General features: G+C 37.9%; 1 protein-coding gene and 1 long non-coding RNA gene across 2 annotated transcripts; both read left to right on the top strand.

The window, feature by feature from the left end:
- The first annotated feature begins 6615 nt into the window (after positions 1 to 6615).
- Positions 6616 to 23192, top strand: LOC131156535 (cold-regulated protein 27). The gene is made up of 5 exons (XM_058110303.1): positions 6616 to 6915; positions 17933 to 18097; positions 18226 to 18520; positions 22398 to 22507; positions 22649 to 23192. Exons 1-5 carry the CDS (start codon positions 6757 to 6759, stop codon positions 22805 to 22807), a joined length of 888 nt encoding a protein of 295 aa, XP_057966286.1. The 5' UTR covers positions 6616 to 6756; the 3' UTR covers positions 22808 to 23192.
- On the top strand, positions 14048 to 16303 carry LOC131156536 (uncharacterized). Its single transcript, XR_009137019.1, has 2 exons — positions 14048 to 14101; positions 16059 to 16303. It is a non-coding gene; the product is annotated as an uncharacterized LOC131156536 (long non-coding RNA).
- Positions 23193 to 23623: the final 431 nt, after the last annotated feature.

The following is a 23623-nucleotide window of genomic DNA, read 5'->3' as shown; positions in this document are numbered from 1 at the left end:
CTATGAAAATGATTTGCTAACGTACGGGCTGTGCTATGGAAATGATTTGCCAGCGTATGGGCTATGCTATGGATATGATTTGCCGGCGTACGGATCGAGCTATGGTAAAATGTGAAATACCGGCGTACGGGCTGATGATTTTCGTGATACACGTATATATGCAAAATGATATGATTGAATTGATAATTAATGATATGAAATATCTATGTATCACAGTTTTAGTATATGTTATATGATATCAGAACCTGGTTGGCTTGATTTAGGCTAGCACTTGCACAATACCATTGCTATATGTCCATGGTCATCATGATCATGATATTTGTGTTGACGCCACTGTACGGAGTGGTGTGAGATTGGATGGTTGATGTGGTTTTTAAGAAGTGTGTGAGTGCCCCCGGTGTACGGACCAAGTCTAGCAGACCCATCAAACTTATAGACTATACTTTTGACTTGGCAGTGGTCGGTCAACCATTGTCAGGTTCCGCCTTTGGGCCACACAACCCAGTCATGTGGGGGTAATACATGACAACAACCAGCTAACCTACCAGGATGTTTTCGTATTATTATTTATATGAGATGAATTATACTATGAAAACCATTATGTTCTGCCATGTTGATTATACATGTTTTCCCAGAAATGACGTATATACAGTTTTACTGGTTATGTTTATGATTATATGTATATCACATAAATGCTCATGTTGCCACACATTAGTGTTAGTTTATTTCCCTTACTGAGAGATGTCTCACCCCAAAATTTTATAAACATTTCAGGAGCCCCTAATAGGAGAGCGGGTAAAGCCTCGCTAATCTAGTATGGTTTATCTGCCCTTTCGGAAGGGTAAGTGTTTTGATAGGGTCAGACGTATTTTGTGGGATAGCCCTAAGATACCTTTTGGGTTGTGTATTGTGTGTATATAAATACAGTGGTTGTAGTAACTCTGGTATTGTGATGTATGGTATAATGAGATGTATATGATTGTATGTTTCTTGCTGCTTAGGCTTCCGTGATATGTTCTGATATATCCCTAGTACCCACGGAACCAGGTGGACTATGATCTGTTGAGTTCTGTGATTTTGGTAAAAAATAAAAAATATGTGTGAAAATTAAGCAGGTTGTCATAGTATATGCACTAAAGATCTAACGACATTATTTATATGATGTGCAATGCGAGATCTTTATTGACCACAAAAGCCTAAGGTATTTCTTCACACAGAAGGAGTTGAATATGAGGTAGAGGCGGTGGCTTGAATTGATCAAAGACTACGATTGCACCATCAGTTATCACCCGGGTGGAGCTAATGTGGTGGTTGATGCGTTGAGTCGGAAGTCGAATCATGTGGCAGTATCTGCAGTTGTAGCTCAGCATCACATTAGATGGGATCTGGAGAGCTCAAGTATAGAGTTGGTACGTGGTGATCATCAGGCTTTCCTTGCTAGTTTGGTGGTCCAGCCGACTTTGTTTGAGCGTATAAAGGCCGCGCAGGCTAGTGATGGCGGATTGGTGGAGGTTATGGAAAAGGTACAGCAGGGATTGACTTCAGAGTTCAACATCTCTGAGGGAGGTGTGTTGAGGTTTGGGACCAGGTTATGTGTTCCAAACGACGATGAGATTAGAAGAACGATTCTAGAGGAAGCGCATTGCTTATTATATACGGTACATCCTGGTAGTACAAAGATGTATCAGGATTTGCGCGAGATCTTCTGAAGGAGTGCTATAAAATGGCAGATTGCTTAATTCGTGGAGCAGTGTCTGATGTGTCAGTGGGTGAAAGCTGAACATCAGAGGCCTACAGGGCCATTGCAGCCTTTGCCTATTTTGGTGTGGAAATGGGAGCATATTTCTATGGATTTTGTGACCGGATTACCATCAGCTCTTCACGGGCATAATGCTATCTGGGTGATCGTGGAAAGGTTGACGAAATCTGCTCACTTCTTACCGATGAAGGTTAACTACCCTTTGAATAGCTTAGCAGACCTATACGTGCATGAGATAGTTAGGATGTACGGGGTGCCGATGTCCATTGTATCAGATCGAGACCCAAGGTTTACTTCTCGATTCTGGTCGAGCTTGCTGGAGGCACTAGGGACGAAGCTTACTTTCAGTATAACATTTCACCCCCAAACTGATGGACAGTTGGTGAGGACGATACCGATCTTGGAAAATATGTTGTGAGCTTGTGTGTTGAACTTTGGTGGTAGCTGGATACAGTTTATGCCACTGGTTGAGTTCGCTTATAATAACAGCTTCGAGGCTAGTATTGGGATGGCACCGTTCGAGGCTCTGTATGGTCGGAGGTGTCGATCTCCTCTGTATTGGAATGAGGTTGGTGAACGTCAGGTGTTAGGACCTGAACTTGTGCAGCAGGTATCTAAGAAGGTAGGTTTGATCCGAGGAAGGATTAAATCAGCTCAGAGTTGACTGAAGGGTGTGGATCCACCAGTTTGTGCTGGTACGATGCCATTGGAGTCTGGGACTAATCATGTGCCGGTGGCACCGTGTTTCACGGGTTGGCTATGAGCCAACGCACGATATCGCGGGTCGGCTTTGGCTCGAAGGGTGTGAAGACACTAGGATTGCTTGATCATATGTGTGCGCGTGTATGCACTGTTGTGAAATTAGTATTAGAACTGAATTTAACTGTGTATATTTTGCGTCATGATAGCACTCAAATGCCACACACCGATATAACGTATATTCTTCCTTGCTGAGAGGTGTCTCACCCATGCTGTACGTACATATTTTTCAAGTCCTTCGAGTAAGCGGTACTAGTGTCCTTGTGTTGGGAGCGTAGTGGTCGGTGTACTGCAGGTAGCGCTTGGGTAAGTACTAGGACTTTTGTTTCACGGGTTACCGTTTTGAGATATGTTGGGCACCCGGTTGTACGCTATATATTAGAGCCTTGACTCTAGTTGTGTATAGACTTTGGTATGGTACCATGTTTGTATAGAATGACCTTTTTCCATTGCGTATATTCTGTTGTGTATGGATGTGTATAGGGTGCCTAGGATTCCCATGGGATCGGACTCTCATCCGTTGTCCTGTATTTTGGATGTTTTGTTGATATAGGGACAAGTTAGATTACATTTTCACCCTTGGATTCCATTTTCGGGTTCGGGGTGTGACACATGTCACCTCATCAATGATTCCAAAAAGGAATTTCGTTGAAAAACTCTTAACCTTCGTCGACGAATTTCAAGCTTTGCTATAACTTCTCTCAGTATTTTCCCGTCGACGAGACATGTGGCTTCATCAACGAAGTTAAGAATGTGGTTTGTCGATGAGGAGAACAAATTCGTCGACGAACCTTGCTTAATCTCCTTTAAATTTATCCTTTTTTTCAATTATTTAATAATTAAAAATTTTCAGGTCTTTACATTAAAATGAGGTATCACTAGATTCGAGATACACTAGAGATAAAATTGCTACAACTTGAGAAAATTCACACAGATAAGATGGTACTGACATAATGACAAAAACTTTACCTTAGAGGAAGCTTGAGTTTTGTAGGGTGGCTGGAATTAAAAAAAGTTAATATATAAATAATTAAAGGAAACTAGGGTTGTGTGTGTTGGGGGGTATGCTAGCTAGAAATTAAAAGAAAAGAATAAATATAGGTGTGACGGCAGCCTGATGAAAAAGAAGACGTGGGGAAGAAGACACTCACTTGGGTACTTGATCGAACAGTCAAACGAACTCTGATTGACTTGAAATTTTAGGTGTAATCATGTTGACAATGTCGAGAATTCCACTTGCGAGCTTGTCCCACATTGGAAAATTAAAGTGGATGATGGGTACTTATATACATGGTTAGGCTTAAGACCCAATAGGCTTAAGTTTTGGGGTCAAGTTGGTGTTCACCCATGTGTATCAAGCCCACCCATAGGCTCTTCCAGTCCTAACAAGTGGTATCAAAGCCGACGGTTCGTAACTCTGGGTGAGCGACATCATAAAAAGTCGAGAGGTGAAACTAATTCTCCTAGCATGCTAACAGTTGGAGGACCAAGTGTTTGGTTGAGGCCAATAAGGATCATCTAGGCTGGGGATGGATCCGAATAGGGTTAAGACGTGAGAGGTAGGATTGGTTCGGAGGCACGTGGAATGCAATTTGACACACGTAAGGCGCTAGTGGTAAGACCCACTTGAGCAACTGTTGGGGAATTGACTTACTCCCATAAGGGAGATGGTTTCCGTTCAAGGGGGAGCAATTGGAACTCACAAGTGAGGGGGAGATTGTTGAGAAATCCACTTGTGAGCTTGACATTGAAAAATTAAAGTGGATGATGAGTGCTTAGAGTAGATAAGAATTCACCCATGTGTATCAAGCCCACCCATGGGCTCCTCCAATCCTAACAGACAAGGGCTTTAACTTTATAAGCTTTGATCGTTGTATTCTTTTAAATTTTGTCTTCTAGTGAGATGATCTTCTATTGATCTTAGGTTCTTGTTGATGAAATCGACTTTTGAGTAAGATTGTTTATGATTTGTTCCAATTGTCGTTATTATTGAGAGCTTTTGTAGAGCTTGTGGACCTTTTATATTTTTTTCCATATCTAGTAAATTTGGCCTGAATCGGAGGTCTTATGGTTTTTTCTCGATTTGAGGTTTTCCACGTAAATTCTTGGTGTTTTATTGTTTTGCTATTCTTGCCAGCTATTCATTGATTTATTTAGTGATTTAAGTGTTGCGTTGTTGTATTAAATTCTAAAATTGAAATTGAGTGGCTATATCTCTAGCACATTGTTCTATTTTATTTGTACAACATGAGAAAGATAGTATAAATATTTTGTGCAAGTTTAGTTATCCTACTATTTTTTCAATATTTTTTTTATTTTGCAAATTAAATGTCCTCAATTTTAAGACCTCATAGAAGCACACTTGCACCCTCTCCTTAATCAAGCTTAATATTTTTTTTTATGTATTTAAAAAAAAAATTTAAGTCATAAAAATGATTTAGGATAATTATGTATGTTTTCACAATTAACAAAAAAGAATCCTAAAATAAAAGAAACCGAAAAAAGGAGAAAATTGGAAGCAATAATGTTGTTTACCTAATACACACTTATGTTTTCTTTTGCCAAGTGGACCCCACCTATTTTTGTCTCTTTCCAAATTGTATCAGTTGGTACTTATTGGCGTTTATGATTTATTTATTGACTATTAATTTTTTTTTTTAGGTACATCCTGGGTGTCCATGTCCGTTTTATGGTCCGTAACTAATCTCATGCCCTGTGTAGCTAGCCCCACAACCCACAAGAAAGGTAAATTTACAGAAGCGCATAAGCTGAATCGAACCTGGGAGGCGGAAACCTGATGACCTTGTGAAAGGCACTCCCATAATTTGCTCAACCACATGAGCCACGCCCTGGGGGCATTTATTGACTATTATTGCTTGTATAATATAATGCTCTTATAATTAAGATTTATTTATTGACTATTATTAATGCTTGTATCATATAATGCTCTTATAAGCATTGGTTACGGGTCAAAATTATGATGTAATATAAGATTGGTATTTAATCTTCTTTTCGGCATGCTTCTTTATTTATACTAATTATTTTTTTATTCAAATTCTTTTAAGAAATTATAGAGAAGGTTTGTCGCCACGTATGATGATGCATCTTTATTTTCATTTGAGATATTTTTATATAAACTTATATAAACTAAATAAAAAGAATAGAACGAATAGGATGAACACCTAAAGATCAAAATTTAAAGGAATTTTCTTAACGGTCGATACTTTATGAAAGTTCAAGCTTTGCATTGAATGCAACTTTTAATTAACCACATATTAGCCTAACATTTATAACATCAATAATCTTTTAACATGTTACATATATGTAACATTCTACACGTATAAATTGTTAATATAAGTAAATCTACCTATATATATATATATATAAACTAGCCGTAGACATATATTATGTGCTTGTTTCAAGAATTTCTATTTTTAATTTATTTTAAAAATTATAAAAAAAATTAAATAGTATAAGAGCATTTTAGAATAGTTGTAGATATTTATAGGATATTTTGAAATAATTATGAGTAGTCATAGGAATAAATTTGACATAATTATAAGAATATATTAGGATAATTATAGATAGTTAAATGAGTATTTTAAAAAATCACTGTTAGTTATAAGGATAAATTTGGTATAATTATAAGGGTATTTTGGGATAATTGTGAATAATTAAATGAGTAATTTGAAATAAACTGTTATAGGAATAAATTTGATGTTTTTAAAATATGACACTAAAGAGAGAATATTAGATACATTTCAATCGGAATGAAAAATAGGATATTAATTTTTGGCATTAGAGAATATGATTGGTGTAAGTGTTGCGATCCGGATGTAGCTGATACCTACCCCATAAATGTACAATTAAAAATAATAAAAAAACGTCCGAGCCTGACAAGAAAGGGTAGACTGGGAAGATTCCGAGCCACTCTCGCCTTCGAGCGCGTGATCTCACTCTCCCCGTTCGAATATTCCGTCCATCTCATCTTCCAGAAAATATCTGGCTAGCATTGACCGGAGATATTATCAATCTGCTGACGTGGCAAAGGCGACATGTGGCTTACGCGTGTAAAAGCGTAGCCATGTGGAACCTTTAATGGCCCCTCAACGACGCCTCTCTCTCTCTCCCCTTACCGTTCTACTTCTTCCGCATACGGCGACAGAAAGGGTTTTCTCTGCTAAAATTGTGGGAGGATCCCTACAATTCGAGTGCAGTTTTCGCATAATTTGACGAAAATGGAAGCGAATCTCGAGCAGGATGTCACACCGCCGGCGCCAGATCTCGGGGAAACGGAGGATTGTAGAACCGAGCTTGGTCGTACTAGCTCGGTCTCCTCCTCCCTCACCATTGATAACTTGAATCGCGGATTTCCTCAAAACGAGAATGCGAGACCGGTAATTCATACATCTCGTTGATTCTTTTTAAATGTTTGGTGATTTATGTGTATTGTTCTATATTTAGGCCTTGTTTCTTTTTTTTTTTCGAAATTTCTGTTTTCTTGGGATGGACTAGGAGGTACATGGAAGGTTGATGGTTGGTTTTATGTGTTTTGAGTGGGTGAGGGTTGAGGTTGAAACTGTTAATCTGATTGGGGTATGGAATGTGACTATTGTTGCTATTAATTGTGGTGTAGTTACCAGAGAACTTTGAATCTGTCGTGGGAATTGAATTATTTTCTTTCTTTGTTACCAAGCACTTCGCCTTTTTGGTTGAGTTCTGATTATTGCGGCATACATGTCTGATTGCAAATAGACTAAATTGAATTGATACATCCTAAATATACCAAGATCAAATGGTCAATCTGCCATAGGGGACAATTAGGATGTGATAACAATCAAGATCATCAAAACTCGAAGGCAGCTACTCAGAATGGGTCAAACGCCATAAAGGCTAGAGTAGCTCACGCCCGCGCCATAAACAGCTGGTGTCAACCTTATAAAAGGCCAAAGCAATTCATGCCTGCGCCATAACTCGCCAATAAATGATATTACCTCATAAGGTCAAACTCCTCTGCTATAAATAGGGATTCGGGTGGAGAGGTTAAGGTATCTCATTCTAACTCAATTTTACTGTTGCATTCAACCTCTCTAAAACATTTACTTAGGCATCGGAGAGATCCCCTGTAGTACGCCCCAGGTCCTTCAAGCCACCTTTATTTTCATCCTTTTCAAGTGATCGGAGACTGGAAGGCTTGTTGGGGCCCTCGACATCTCTATTCCGCAATAGTTGGCGCCGTCTATGGGAATGCTTCTGAGAGGTGTTCATCATATTTCGGCCCCAATCCCTGAATCATGGCAGCAACTACCAACTCCAAATCTAACCCTACTGCAGGCGATCAGTCGCTTTAGTCCGTGCACTTTACACCCGTAGACCGTTCAAGAATCACAAGGGAGGAGTTCCTCATCTTCCAAAGGAAAATGGAAGTCTCCTAGAAAAAGATGGAGGACATGTTCAACATGCTCTTACAACAAAAGAGTCATGGAGAACTTGCCCTTCACCAATGGCTGATCGATCCTAACTTATTGGAGAAAGCAGAAGACCCAAAAGAGAGCAATGGAAAAACAAATCCCCCGAAGAAAGTAGAGGACGCGAATAGCGTGGGAGCGAACGAGCAACGATCGAATGAACTAGAGGAGAGGATAAAAAAAATAAATCAAATAGAAAAAATGATGAAAGAGGGACGAACTAAACCTTCTTAACGGGAAAGTTCGTTAAAATCGTCGGATCCACCATTTACCAAAAAAGTGATGGAGGTTTCGCTTCCCAACAAGTTCAAAATGCCGACTTTTGAAAGGTATGAAGGCTCGACTGACCCAGTGGATCACTTTGATACCTTCAAGGTATTGATGCAGCTACAGGGTGCACCCAATGCCATCATGTGTTGTGCGTTTGCAACTACTCTTGAAGGTAATGTCAGGGCGTGGTATCGAACCTTGAAGCTTGGGTCGATCAGCTTATTTTCAGAGATGGAGCAGCAGTTTACGGACCATTTTATCAGTAGTCGAAGGATTGTTAAAACCACGACCCATCTGATGAGTTTGGTTCAAAGAGAACGGGAGACATTGAAAAAGTTTATGCACCATTTCGTCACAGCAACACTAGAGATTTGCAACTTGGATCACAGGGTGGCACTGGCAGCCCTAACCATGACCCTCCAACTCGGAGCTGTCTTTTGGGCATGCCTTATTCAAATCCATGAAGTTAATACAAGTCCGCCACTTTCCATTTGGCTTTTTTACCAGGACTACATTGTCGAACCATTCTGGATAGCTGACTTCCCTAACGAATTTGGCCCGTACTAGCTTCGTCACTTCTTCATCTATCACCTTGATTCGCTCTAATGCAAAGCTCATCTTCTTTTGTTTAACGGGCTAATGGCTAGGATCAACCTGCAACCTGTGTTCCATGATTGCAGGGTCAATCCTCGGCATGTCATCAGCCAACCAAGCAAAGATGTTCGCAAACTCACTTAGTAATCTGCTTAGCTCCGTTTTTAGAGTGTCTGATAAGCGGCTTCCTATCTGGACATACCTCTCCCGATCGCTGTTTATGGGGATGTTCATAAGATCCTCGTCAATCGTGTCGATTTGCGGACCTTCTCCCTTTACCTCCAGATCTTCGACAATCAGGGCCTCCCGTGCCTCATTCTTGCCTTTTAATGCCATCATATAACAATTTCGGGCTGCTAATTGATCTCCCTTAGTCATTCCCGTCCCATGTGGAGTAGGAAATTTTACCTTTAGGTGGTAAGTGGACGTCACGGCTCAGGCTGCGTTGAGTGAGGGGCGGCCCATTATGATGTTGTAAACTGATGGCCGATCATCCACCAGGAAGTCCGCCATCAAGGTGATTTGTTGCGGTGACGTTCCCATTGTCACTAGGAGCGTTATCGTACCCATCGTATGTATCACATCTCCTCTGAATCCAACAGGGTGGAGATGGCTTTTAGGCGTTCTTTACCTATTTTCATCTTTCGGAGCACCAACCAGAATATTATGTTGGCCGAGCTCCCGTTGTCTACCAGTACTCGCATCACCTTGTAGTTGGCGACTAGTAGTGACACCACCAGGGCATCGTCATGAGGCTGCTGCACTCCCTCCTCATCTTTCTTGTTGAAGGTGATAATGTCTTCCTACTTTTATTTCTTACCATCCGACTTCCTTTCCTCTATTACGAGTACTTGTTTGGCATACCTCTTCCGGGCGCCCCTGCTGTCTCCACTGCCAGTGGGTCCGCCGAAGATCATTGCTATCTCTCGAACAAGTTGCTCTTCCTTCTCTTCTACTTCGGGCTTTTTCTGCTCGCGAGCTTCCCTTTCGGCGATCCCTTTTTTTCACGAATCCTGACAGATGCCCCCCTTTTTATCAAGGCCTCGATTTCGTTTTTGATGTGAATACACTCCTCGGTATCGTGCCTGTGATCCCTATGGAACTGACAATACTTTGACATATTTCGCTTATACGAGGGTGTTCGCACAGGTTCAGGCCACGAAATGTATCCCTTCTCTCGTATATGCATTAACACATTGGTGCGAGGTGCGTTCAGGGGAGTATAAGATTGAAACTTATTAGTATGTCCCGCTCCTCTGGAACTGCTTTGAGGTTTGCTGCTCTCCTGTCTTTTCCCGGCGCTGGAAGGTTCGTCAATATCTCTAAACCCTTTTCTTTTCAATTCGGCCCTGTCTCTCCTTGTATCCATTACCTCTTCCAAGTTGATGTATTTTTGTGCCTTGGCCATCAGTTCCCCCATGTCGGCTGGTGGCTTCTTCCCTAACGATTATAGGAAAGCTCCAGGTTGGAAGGCCATGGTTAGGGCCGCCAGTGCCACCCCGTGATCCGGGTTGTGAATCTCTAGGGTTGTTGTGACGTAGCGGTGCATAAACTTCTTCAACGTCTCCCGTTCGCCTTGAACCAGACTCATCAGATGGGCCGTGGTTTTGGCGATCCTTCAACTACTGTTGAAATGGCCTGTAAATTGTTGCTCCATCTCTGAGAATGAGCTGATCGACCCAAGCTTCAAGGTTCGATACCACGCCCTGACATTACCTTTAAGGGTAGTTGCAAACGCACGACACATGATGACATCAGGTGCACCCTGCAGCTGCATCAATACCTTGAAGGTATCTAGGTGATCCATTGGATCAGTCGAGCCTTTATACCTTTGAAAAGTCGACATCTTGAACATACTGGGCAGCGGAACCTCCATCACTTCTTTTGTAAATGGTGGATCCGACGATTTTAACAAACTTTCCCCATAAGAAGGGTTAGTTCGTCCCTCTTTCATCATTTTTTCTATTTGATCTATCTTTTTTATCCTCTCCTCTAGCTCATTCGATCGTTGCTCATTCGCTACCACGCTATTCGTGTCCTCCACTTTCTTCGGGGGATTTGTTTTCCCATTGCTCTCCTTCAGGTCTTTTGCTTTTTCCAATAAGTTAGGATCGATCGGCCGTTGGTGAAGGGCAAGTTCTCCATGACTCTTTTGTTGTAAGAGCATGTTGAACATGTCCTCCATCTTCTTCTAGGAGGCTTCCATTCTCCTTTGGAAGATAAGGAACTCCTCCCATTGTGACTCCTGAACGGTCTACGGGTGTAGAGTGCACGGACTGAGGCGACTGATCGCCTGCAGCAGGGTTAGATTTGGAGTTGGTAGTTGCTGCCATGATTCAAGGATAAGGGCCAGAAGTGTGATGAACACCTCTCAGAAGCGTTCCCACAAACGGTGCCAACTGTTGTGGAATAGAGATGTCGAGGACCTCCGACAAGCCTTCCGGTCTCCGATCACCTGAAAAGGATGAAAACAAAGGTGGCTTGGAGGACCCGTGGTGTACTCCAGGAGATCTCTCCGATGCCTAAGTAAGGGAATGCTTTAGAGATGTTAAATGCAACAGGGAAATTGGGTTAGAATGAGATACCTTTGCCTATCCACCCGATTCCCTATTTATAGCGGAGGAATTTGACCCTAGGAGGTAATGTCATTTATTGGAGAGTTATGGCGCAGATGTGAATCGCTCTGGCCTTTTATGGGGTTGATACCAGCTGTTTATGGTGCCGGCATGAGTTACTCTAGCCTTTATGGCATTTGACTCATTCTTAGTAGCTGCCTTCGAGTGTTGATGACCTTGATTGTTGCCGCATCCTAATTGTCCTCTATGGCAAATTGATCATTTGATCTTGGTATATTTAGGGTGTATCAATTGCCCCCCTTCAGTTTTGAATTGGTGGAGCTTGCTTCTAAAATTCGAAATATATATATATATATATATATATATATATAAATATACTATTATTATTATATATAAAAATTTCTTTTTTATTGTGTCCTCTTTCTCTATATGTTACATAGAAAACACGTCATGGATATTGTTTCTTTTTTGTTTAAAGAAAAATTGTCTTCAATCTCACCTATATATTTATTAATAAGTTCATATACAATACACAGTCATTTTATGTGTGTTTAAGGCAATTTACACTCTGTTTGGTTGGAGAGAAGTGGGGAGAATAAAAAATAAAGAAACTTGCGAGAAGAGAGAAGAGAAGGGAAGAGAAACTTGTTTCTGTCCATTCTAATTGGTTCAAAAGGCGAGAAAGTGGACAGAAACCTTGACAAAGAACAGAAGAGTCAACGATCATTTTCAACAATAACCCCTATAGACCCCTTCTGAAAATTGGCCATTTACCTCTTTGTTTTGCGCTCCACTTTATGTCAACTAAACAATTGAAGTGGAGAGAAATCCATTTCTTTTCTCCTTTTTTCTCTCCACTTCTCCCCAACCAAATGGAGGTTGAGGAAAGTATATATGAAAGTTGATTTACATACAAAAAAAAGGAAAGCTAATATAAGTGAAGCACACATTGTTTTTCTTAAAATTTAATTTTATTTCCTGGCCTCCATAGTTTCATTACGTGCTCCATTGTATACATCTATTAGATGCTTTCTTTCAAAACTTTTAATGGTATTCTATAATCTTTCCACCATTTTCTTTTTTTCTGGTTTGAAATTTATGTACTTAGCAGTCAGGGGCTTCCCTGTTGTTTTCTTTAATTAGTCAATAGTCTTTATATATTTTCAGTTGAAATAGAAACTTTGTGAGAATTATGATTATGGTATGCAACCAAATTAGGCATTTAAAGCAATGCCCCATTGAAGCTTTATCATTACTCTTTATGTTAAATACAAGGAAAAAAAATAAAAATATAATAAATAGCAACTTCAAATAGTTCTACCAGTTGTGTCATGCGAGCCCTTTTTATTTGGTTAGAAAGTGGTAGCATGAAGAATGTGATGCGATTTAGGGAAAATTTTGACACTTTGTTATCGTTGTTAATCTGTATTTTCTGTTTGGCATTCCTTGATAATTGTTTCATTAAAGAAAATGAAAGAAAAATTTGGATAGTAAAAAAAATTGTAAATAAGTATGTTTAGCATTTGCTTCTTTAATGAGATGAGCAGTTGAAACAAGAATTCTAAACATAGTGGGAAGTAATTTAAGAGTCGAAGTAGATTTTCTGTTTTTATTGCTATCAAAAGAAAATTTCTGTTTTTTTGCTTATTTAGAAGGTATTAATAACATACTATATGGGTTTATTCCATCTAATGGCTTAAAAGATGGATGCCTACAAATGTCTTTAAAGAAGATAGATAAAACTCATCTTGCCATGAACCCTGAGAGGCAGCCTTGTGGTTGGGTGCAGATTACTCTCAGGGACTACCCCGGGCATGTGTGGCCTACTTTATCCGGTGAAGGGTGGGTTATTATCATAGTTACCAGAAAACGCTAACATCCTAGTGAACCACAAGCCAATGTTTTTGAAATGTGGTACTTGTTCATTTTGAAATGCTAAATCTAACGGCCCAAATTTTTAATTTAATATTTTTCATATAACTTTTTTTTAGCAGCTAAAATCAGGAATTATCACTTTATGATTCTATTTTCAGTCATTATTAACCTATTTCACGAAGAAAATCTCTTCTAGATTTGAAATTCCTCTGCATCCTTTCCCAAATATACATGTACCATCGCACATTTTTCACGGGTGTATCTATGTAAGTATTCCCCAAATGTTCCACATTTTAGGACATTTGACATACCATGGTCCTGTTCCAGGACACTAAACATTCCATGTTCTAGTGACGTTGGTTATTATAGTGTTGGAGAAGCTGGATATTTTACTCCGCACCTTTTATAGAAAGAAACAGATTCTGCCTTTATTAATTTATTTTAAAATATTTGAAGTGGTGCCCATGTGATACATGGGCATGCATATACTAAATAATCCTATGTAATATGCATACTTGATAGGGATAAGCATTTAAACTATATCTCGAAATATATGTTTGCTAGGGTATTTTTATTTTCCTTAAATATTTATTAATATTAAGAGATTATATTTTTAGATTTTTTTTTTTGGTGACTATATTTGCAATGAAAAGCCACTCTAAAAAAGTCCTCCATTGTAGTATGTATGAGTGTCATATATTTTATGGATCTTTTTATATTGTTTTATAATGCTATTACAGATCTATAATGTTGCAGAGAACAAGTCCTGATGCTATTGTAGTCAGCGCATTGCATTGGCGGTAAATGGCAGTTCTTTACTGTTAATTAAGCCGCTATCTGTTTTGGTGTAGCATTGTCTATTGCTGTAAAATACCCTTCAAAATAATCTTACAAACAAAATGGAAAATGGTAAACGTATCTTTTATTAAATGTGTATGCATTCATAAAGACTTTTATGGACTCAAGGCCAACATGATGGATTTGTTCCACGTGTATTCGGTAAAGAAGAAAGGGAAATAACACACAAGGTAGTTTCATCCAAATTAAATTTTAATTAACTATGACTGAAAATGCATTTTTTCTTTTTTGGGATAAAACCTTACAATTTTGAAGTAACAACTTTTTTGATTTAAATACAAGTGTAGCATGTGTCTTAGAGGCTAGATTGGGGGTACACCAATTTGCTCAATCCCCATTTGTAAATCCCACCCGCCCGGCTTCAAACAACTCACACACACACACATTCGAACACCGGAAATGGGGGCAACTAGCTTTGACAACAAAACTAATTAAATATTGAATAATTATATTAATTAGTGTTTCTCAAGCCCAAATTTGTGGCTTGTTTAATAAATGAGTTGAACTTGAACAAGAATGAGCTCGGTTTGTGAGAGGCTTGATTATAGGCTTGGTTTGGGACCATTTAATAGACTTGGATTAGGCTTATTTATGGCTAGTTTAATAAGTTTAAATTAGGCTTAATAGACTATGGTGGCTTAGAGGTAGAGACTGTTTGTGGATGGGCTTATTTAGTTCATACTCTGTAACCTGAATTTAGCAATAGGACCAATGCCAAAGGCCTATAAGCTAGCTTGGTGGGGTTGAAAACCTCTAAGGTAGTATTAGTGAAGAGTGCCTTTTTGCTTTTCTACCTAACAAAGCCTATGATGCTCTTGCCTCCCAGAGTGAAAGGTTCCAAAAGAATCAAACTGTTTGTGAGTATTTTGGTTGCTTGACTCGGTAAGGGTTTGTGAGCTCGTTCATTTGCATAATAAACAAACTTGAGCAAGTATATTAAAGCTCAGTTTGTGCTTGATTAAATTTTTAATAAACAATCTTGAGCATGGCAAAGCTCGGCTCGGCTCGGCTTGGCTCATTTGCAGTCCTACTTAACAATCACTCATTTATATAATTATTCAATATTTAATCAGTTTTGTTGTCAAGGCGTGTTGCCCCAATTGAAACATACAGAATTGGGCCTTGAGCATAGTGGTTCACCTCCTCACCTCTGGAAGGTTGATGGCTCAAGACTCACTAGCATCATCTAGGCGGCATTAGGTGGAGGGATGGGGTGGGGTTTGGGTTCTTTTGGTACCTGATCCTATGCCTTTGTACAGGCATGCCTCAATTATTAGAGGGGCATCCAAAAAAAAAAAGAATGAAATATGCAAATGCGATGTGGAGTTCTATACATTCTGCTGCAGCACCATATAAATACACTTGAGATAACATACTATAAGGGTATGTGCCAGAAGCTTAAGTTGGGTTTCATGCTAATACACTCGAAATAACCGTCGTATTGAAGCATTAATAGGAAAAAAATATCAATACATAATGTGAAAGACTTTTTAGAAAATTCTGCATTTAGTTGCCTTCAGTGTTTTTTGCATTAAATAATTAGAAAATCTATTTCATTGTTTTGGAAATTGTTAATAATGATATGATGTTATCTTGTTTAGAAAAAAAACTTGATTTTCCATTTTCTTAAAAGATTTCAGGAAGATCAGAACTGATTTGCTTACAGTATCTTCTTAAGAAAAGTGTAAAAAATGCAAGAAATGAAATCAGAAGGAATGAAGAAGAGAAGAGAGGTTTGGACTGCCCATAAATAAAACCCAAGGATATAATTGTAGGCATGAAACAACTTCTTTAGATTTTTTTTCAGTATTGGAGGTCTTATAATTTTCTGAGGACATGTTTCTTAAACCTCTTCCATTTTACTTTTCTGATGATCTTTTGCGTCACTTGAATCTGCAGATGTTGGAGGATGAGTGCAGTATTTAGTTTGTTTAGGTGGTTGTTGTTTCAAAAATGCTTGTGAAAGTTGCTTGTCAATGTCAGACAGCATCCTCAACTGCTACAATTTATAGATCTAGTTAATATTGATGTTCTAGCGTTCTACTGTGTTAATTATTCATTCGAGGAGTTTTAATTATGTGGACTTGGGAATTTGACTGGATGTGGGTATATTTTATGATAATAAAATTGGTGACATTACAAAATTATTGTGCACATCTGTTTAGGCAGTTTGTTTTATCTATTGGACTAGGTTGACTTTTGATATTTGTTGATGATTATATTAGACCTTACAAGGAAGTAGTTTAACATAGAGATGCATGCACACACACACACGTGTGCGCACGCATACACACACACAAAGTAATATAAGCTTCTTATGTTTACACTTCTTGATAAATTTTGCGGAGTTCACTTTTGACCATCAATGTTGGATCATGTTATCATCTTACTCTTGTCATGCATGTCAAATTCAAGATGATTAGATACTGAAACAAAACACTGCTCCTCATCAGCATTATTTTAACTAACACTTGATATCAACTTTTTAAGTAAAATGACAATATTTAGATCAAATGGCTATTGGCTAATAGCATCTAACTAATTTGGTTTGTTGGAACTCATAGTAAGCATGGTGAGTACAATGAGTGGTGAGTACATTTAATACAATACATTTAGCATGCATGCACATGTACTCTCTTATATACCATTTGGTCTGTTCCTTTCATCTCTCAATAAGTTATCTTTGTATTTTCTATAACTAGCCTTTACCCACGCCTTTAGTTAAAAATTAAAAGAAGATTGGAAAGATATGCAATAATATATCAGTTTATACGATGAGAACACATCCTTACCCCTTACAGATCACTTCCTATAAATACTCGTCCATGGTAAACTAGTTATAACTGCTTTCCAGAAAATGTCATCCACTATTTTACAGATACCAAATCATTTCCATATTGCACACTTGCACACCAGTTGTGTGGACCCTGAGGTGTGTGTGCGTGCGCGTGCGCATAAATAAATAGATATTTATATTAAATATATCAAAGAATTGATTATGTCAAAATTATAGCTGTTTGTTTACTTGTTTGGGATTTGGATAGTGTTAGTAGCGTTTTTGATTAACTGGTCTTTATGTACTTCTAGATATGATCGCCATAAATTGTAACTAATCTTGTCTAGTGGTTACATTGGTATACAATATCTGCTACAAAAAATGTTGGCATAAAATATCTTGTTCTAAGAAAAACGATACTGCCACATTATTAAGTAAACAATATTCTGGATGTCTCCTTTCCTTTGGATGTGCAACCCCCCCTTTTACTTTACCTTTGTTATTCAATTTATTTACTGTTGGTGGAGCTCTAATTGATTCGCTGACATTTACCCCCTGGTTTGGTGCCGCCTGGGTGGGTCCAAACTCCAAAGGGCTTGCCCAGGTTGGAGTTCCGGATTATTGGAAAAAAAAAAAAATTATAATTTTTTGCTCTATTAACAATTTAACTTTGCTCTCTTGATAAACTTCCTCAACACATGGCTTCCCAATGTTTCTCCTACTAGTTTAAGTTGGTAAAATTCTTGGAGTTTCTATTTCAATCCTTTCCTTGAGCTTGAACACCTTCTGCCTATTAAAAGACAGATTATAAAACTAGCATAAACAATTTCATTGACACTGAGTTCTATATTTTTCTGTGTATTAGGCGGGGTTCTTTTTATTTTTTATAAATTTTTCAAAATATTTATAAACTTATTTCATTATAATTCCACAATTGATAGAGCACAAGCTTTCTTTCTTTCAGAACTTAGTTCTGATATTGGTAATTTTATACCAGGGTTGGTCCACAGAATGGACAGATGAGAAGCACAATTCATATTTAAATTCCCTGGAAGCTACTTTTGTTAATGAACTGCACAGGTCTATGGGGTTGCTTGCTTGGTGTTCGCAAGAGCCTAATTCATATCAATTGTCTGCTGACACCCCTAACTCTTCCCACCAGGTCAGGGGTCAATTCATTTTTGTAACTTCACTGAACCATTATTTGAGCAAGCATTTGTTCTCAGACATTATTCACTTATGCTTGTAATGAATAGTTGATATTATTTTCTTGTATTAAATGATTATCAGTTCACTGTTCATCAAGATGGCTGCTGGCAGAAGATCAACTTTGAAAGGAATCATTCTCCATTAGACGGCACAGTTGATTCTCATGTTATTCTGAAAAGTCCATGGGTATGCCATTTTAGATCCATAGGCAAACGCCGTGCTGTAACATATCCTTACCTGCAAGAACACTGTGCTTCGTGCAGTGAGGTTACCCACCAAATAGGGAAAGAAACTTTATCCTGTGCAGCAACAAGAAGATCGGAGCAGCTTCCTGCAAGTCACTTGTGCCATAAGGTTTCTATTGGTGACATTGCAGGTGACTTGGAACTTACCTGTTCTTCTTACAGTATAGTCTTACAGTATTTATACCATATCTTGTCTAAGAAAGCATTCATTCCTTGCATGTCACTTACAGAATGCTGCTTTTTTCAGCACTTCTGCCTCTGAATATTCCCTTTTCTTCTTTAATTTCTTTTATTGCTGGCTCTTGATTTCAATCACTTATTCCTTTAAAATCTTGTCCTTGATTTTGCTAGTAATTTGAATGTGTGTGTGGTCATTCTCATGGAGAGAATGAATTACACCCTCTAGCATGCTGAACCATGTTAATTATTAAGGGAAATTAGAGAAATTATGCACAAGGAATTTTCCCATTTCTATTTGCATAGCAGTCATTGCAGTGAGGAGTAAGACCATCTCCCTTGCAAATAAGTATTTTGGCATTTTGGTTTCTTTTCATTTAGACTTATCTTTGGCTGTATTTAATATTTATGGCATGATTGGGCTTTCTGGTCATATTAAGAACTTTAAACTTTTTTAGTGCTGGTATCATTGAGGATTCCTTGTAGATGTCATAAGAAACTGAGTAGCCTACTCGCCTTTAAGGCTTGGCATTGGCAACAATTACCACTGTTTCAGAAAAGCACTTGGAATCTCGTGTTAATTCCATATTCTCATGAATTTGCAGCTTTGATGATCTAAATGATTTTAATATTCACTTTTGGTGCTATTGAGAACTTGGAAACTTTGTTTTGGAGTAACCTACTACTGCTTGCATGCTGTGCTGTAGTATGTTTGTATGTTTTTCACAATTAAATGCAGGAGAAAGCATTTTATTTTCTGATGCAGAAGCTTTTTGAATTATTTGAAAAGTTGATCAATTTTATTTTTTAGTCATTGGATTGGCATAATCAATTCGTTTGCCCCTCCATATGATGAATATCGCAATATTTAGTGAAGTGTTTAAAGTCATCCCTGATGGCTGTCTAAGATTTTGATGCTAAGGTGGTGTTTAGATGGTGTTCGGAAACATGTCGAACACATAATGGGGGATATTATGTTGTGTTTTAGTATCAGATGGATGAAAGTAAATTGAAGTTTACAAATCATAATAGGATGTGGAAATTATTTAATTGACTGGGGAAATAGGATACATGTGGCTTATCCTAAATATTTGGGATAACGACGTAATAGTAGTGTATTTAGTTGTTGTTTTTATTGACGTATTGATGTGCTCTTTGAAAAGAAGTTTATTAGAGGATTGTTACTTGTTAGTCTTCTAGTCAAATCTTGATTTCACACGTGTATTTCCTTTCACTGTGTTAAATTTTGGTTAAACCTAAATTTCATAAAATGTTGTCAATTTAGAGATTTTCAGCCAAAGCCTTATGATATCATACCTACATCATGCAATTATGTCCGAGACTTCATGTGATAACCTGAAATGGCCTAATTATTTGATGGGTGACAAGATTCAGATCAACAGTTTTGCTTGATGATTGTCATAACTGATCACCAGCCAAGACTATGTAAACTGCTCAATTGGGCAATGAATTTTATGGTGTTTATTTGCAATTTTTTGGCAACATTGTATATCCTTCATGGAATTTATGTTCTGAATATTTGATTCTTAGTTTACTTTCGGATAACTCCTTGTTCGCATATGTGATGATGGCATTCACCATTTGAATAAATGGTTGAGTGCTTTTAAATTTCTATTTAGAGCTGGAGCATGTGTTATGTGCATGCAGTGCATAAACCATATGTTAATCCACGATGGAGTTGGATGGCATGGAACGTGGGTACACAGGCACACAACACATGTTCCATGTTTATGCATGTTCTCTCATGATGGGAGCAGGCTCATGCACCAACATATCTTAAGATGGAGTTGCAGAGGAGCTGGGAGATGGGTCAACTGGGGACTTTGTAGTGTATGTGTTTATTTTTTAGCTATTTTAACCTGACAATCTGACATTAAATCTCACTTATTGTATCAAAATATTGTCTTTCTTCCAACTTTATCTTCATTTGTTTCTCTTTTTTTTTTTTGGAAATTGATTTAAATTTTCAGAAAGTGTTACATTGAAATGCCTTGACTTAATATATGGTACATTTACCATTTACAAAAGCATGCTTTTCTATAAGTGCACCTGAATACAATGCTGTATAGACTCTCAATAAGTCATAGTTGGCCAAAGCCACTATGACTCAAAAAGGCTGTAGCTGCCTAGCCCTTAAATCATCTTATTAGCACTTCCCCTGATCCTCGGCAGTGAATCAAAGTAGAGGAGCAGCCACACACGCTGGGACAGACTTAGATGTGACCTTAGGGAGTTGTACCAGAGTGGTTCATTATCAAAAGAACAACAATTTGTTGTTGAATTCTCTGTTGGTCTGTCTAGGGGATGTCAAAAAGAGGGCTTTTTCATCTGAAGCGGCAGAATTGAAGTGAATAAATTTTAAGTTTGTGCTATGATGATCCATATGGAAGGGGAGTTTTAGTGTTGCATTCTGATTTCCCATTAACCAAAAATAAAAAAAAAAAAGAATGAAAGAAAGATGGGTAGATAGATCTTTTGAAAGCAGAAAAATTTATCCATGTGGATCATATATTTCGGAAAAATTTATTGATTGTAAACAACTGCTTTTTTTTTTATTTTTTTAAGGAAGTCTTGATTCACGTTAGTAATTTTTTTTTTCCTTTTTTTATTTTTTTATTTCGACAAATTTTCTTATGGGGCAGAGTGTGTGAAGCCCCTTACATGACTTTAAATATATCATTCTTATCTATGCGCTTAATAGCTCTGGTTTGTATTATTATTGGTTTTGGTTCATTGGAGGCCTACACAGCGCCCGGGCTACACAATGGAATGTACCTCATCTTCCATCCCTACCCCTTCCCACCCATCCCAAGATTCAAATTTAAGACCCCCAATATAAAGTCTAAGCTTTAACCACCAGGATGCCCTCTAGGAGATGGTGTTGTGTCATTGAGTTGTGCGAAGCTTTAACGCTGCTACCATTAGATTATGCTTGGTTCGCAGATCATAGTAAGGTTGGAATGGAATCGAATTGCGAAAAGGCATAAAAAAGACTTCATTAAAAAAAAGTTTGTATAATTCCATCCAACATGGAATAGGATAGGAATAAACTTTTGTGAAATTTGGAAATACAAATTCTTTTTGTGGTTATGGAATCATACAAATTGGTAATTTACCTTGTAATGACAGTACATTTTCTTATATATGTTATTGTGCCCCTATTATATGGTTATTTCATTCCTAACTTATTACATTTGACATAACTTTAGCACTTATGTTCCTGCATTAGGTTGCTTTGAGCTAGATGCTAAAAATGAAATTTAGTGCCTTGTTTAAAATCAGTACTAATTAAGATTGCTTCTTTGTAAAATATTACATTTATTTTCCAAAAACAAATTACTCCTGTTCCAAACAAAGATTCAAAAATATAAAAAGCTTTGTTTTGATTAGAACTGGAAGTTGGAAAGAAACTTGGTCCCTTTGTCAATAAGCCCAGCAGTTATCTCATATCCCACTAACATGTTTTCCTCCATTTTCCTCCTTTTCAAACCATGTTTTTTGGAAAAATGCCAGAAGAATGAGACCCAGATAAACCCCATCTTTTTCCTTGCTCTGCCGTCTAGGCAACTCCTTTTTTCCAGACAATGGTAAAACGGGAAATGTGAATCAGACCAATATAGACTTAACAACAAGCAGGAATATATATCCTGAATACTAGCCACTTAATGTGATTTAGGTAGCTTCATATTCTCACTCCGTGTCTGTATGAGGCAATGGATAAGTTATATTCATAAAAGATATGCTGAGTCTCATGTCCTGCAAGCTATTACTCTTTTTCAAAAAAAATAAACAAAATTGGTGTTCTTGCAGAGGTTTCAGGTCAGAATTTCATAGATGAAGACCAAACAGAGAGGTCGAGTAACAATTCTGTGGTGAAAAGGTCGAAGACAGCTGCAGCTGATGCTAATAGCAAAGATAAAGTAATGTGTATGCTTGATTCTGTGTCAGCTGCTTTTTTTCGTTATTGCACATAGGTTCAGAGATCAGGTTTTCTATATTGCTTTTCTGTCGAGTTGAGACACTTTTCCCAACTTTCTCCTGTTATGTGCTCTCTCCTTCAGGTTGTTCCATATAGAAAGTTTCATACAAAAGAAGCTTCAACCACTGGCAATGCTCAATATCAAAGGGAAGAATGGATGCATCATAATTGGTTTTCAGAAAAGCCAGATAACCTCGCATGCCCAGAACCTGACGTGAAGTTCTTCTTAAGAGGAAGCTGAATTGTGGCTTTTGAACTGAAGTTTGACTGGTAAGTAAAATCTAACACACTGGGAGAAGAAAGCAGAAAGGCTTTTGAGTTTGCAGGAAACGACTAAAGGAAGAAACAATTCAAGAGATAATTTTTTATGACCAGGGCAGAAGCAGGGTCATTTCCATGCGTCTCATTTCCCCTCTAGAAATGTTGTGGTGGCGATGCTGCCAGAAGATTTTGTTAAGCAATCTAGTAGGGAAAAGAGGGTTTTGGGGGGTGGCGCAAAGAAGAAAGAAATTGGTTGTGTGGTGCATATGTTTTTTTTTTTTTTTTGTTTTCTTCTCTCTCTAGCATGTATATTGTATAAAATTTTTGGATGAATAGATGAAGATGAAATTTAAGCTGGTTACTCATATGTGGAAAATTTATTCATCTTTTCCTTAGTTTTGCAAGGCGAATTCAGTTGTATGGAAGTTTAGCTATGGCTTGTTATATTCAACTCTTGGGCAATGCTCATTTTCTGTATATTCTGCCACTGATAGATTAGTTAAACATTTATGTTCCTTTCTCTTAATTTCAGCTGAGTGAAAATTTTAGCCCATCTTCGCATTATTGCTTCGGAAAGCATATTGCATCTGTAGCAGACCATGCATGGTTTTTCTGCGGGGAGAAAAAGATGCCATCCGATTCGGGAGAAGGATTGATCTTGCTTGGTAAAGTTTTGGAGTGTAATTTCTGGAGCTTGAATTTGAGTTTCGGTAGATATGAAAGTAATATAGTTTTGTTTAAATTTACACAAATTCAAATCGAAGTCCAAGTGAATGAATTAAGTGGATTTTATTTG

Source organism: Malania oleifera, chromosome 5, assembly GCF_029873635.1.
Source record: "Malania oleifera isolate guangnan ecotype guangnan chromosome 5, ASM2987363v1, whole genome shotgun sequence".
Taxonomy (NCBI): domain Eukaryota; kingdom Viridiplantae; phylum Streptophyta; class Magnoliopsida; order Santalales; family Ximeniaceae; genus Malania; species Malania oleifera.
This window is presented reverse-complemented; position numbering and strand designations above follow the sequence as displayed.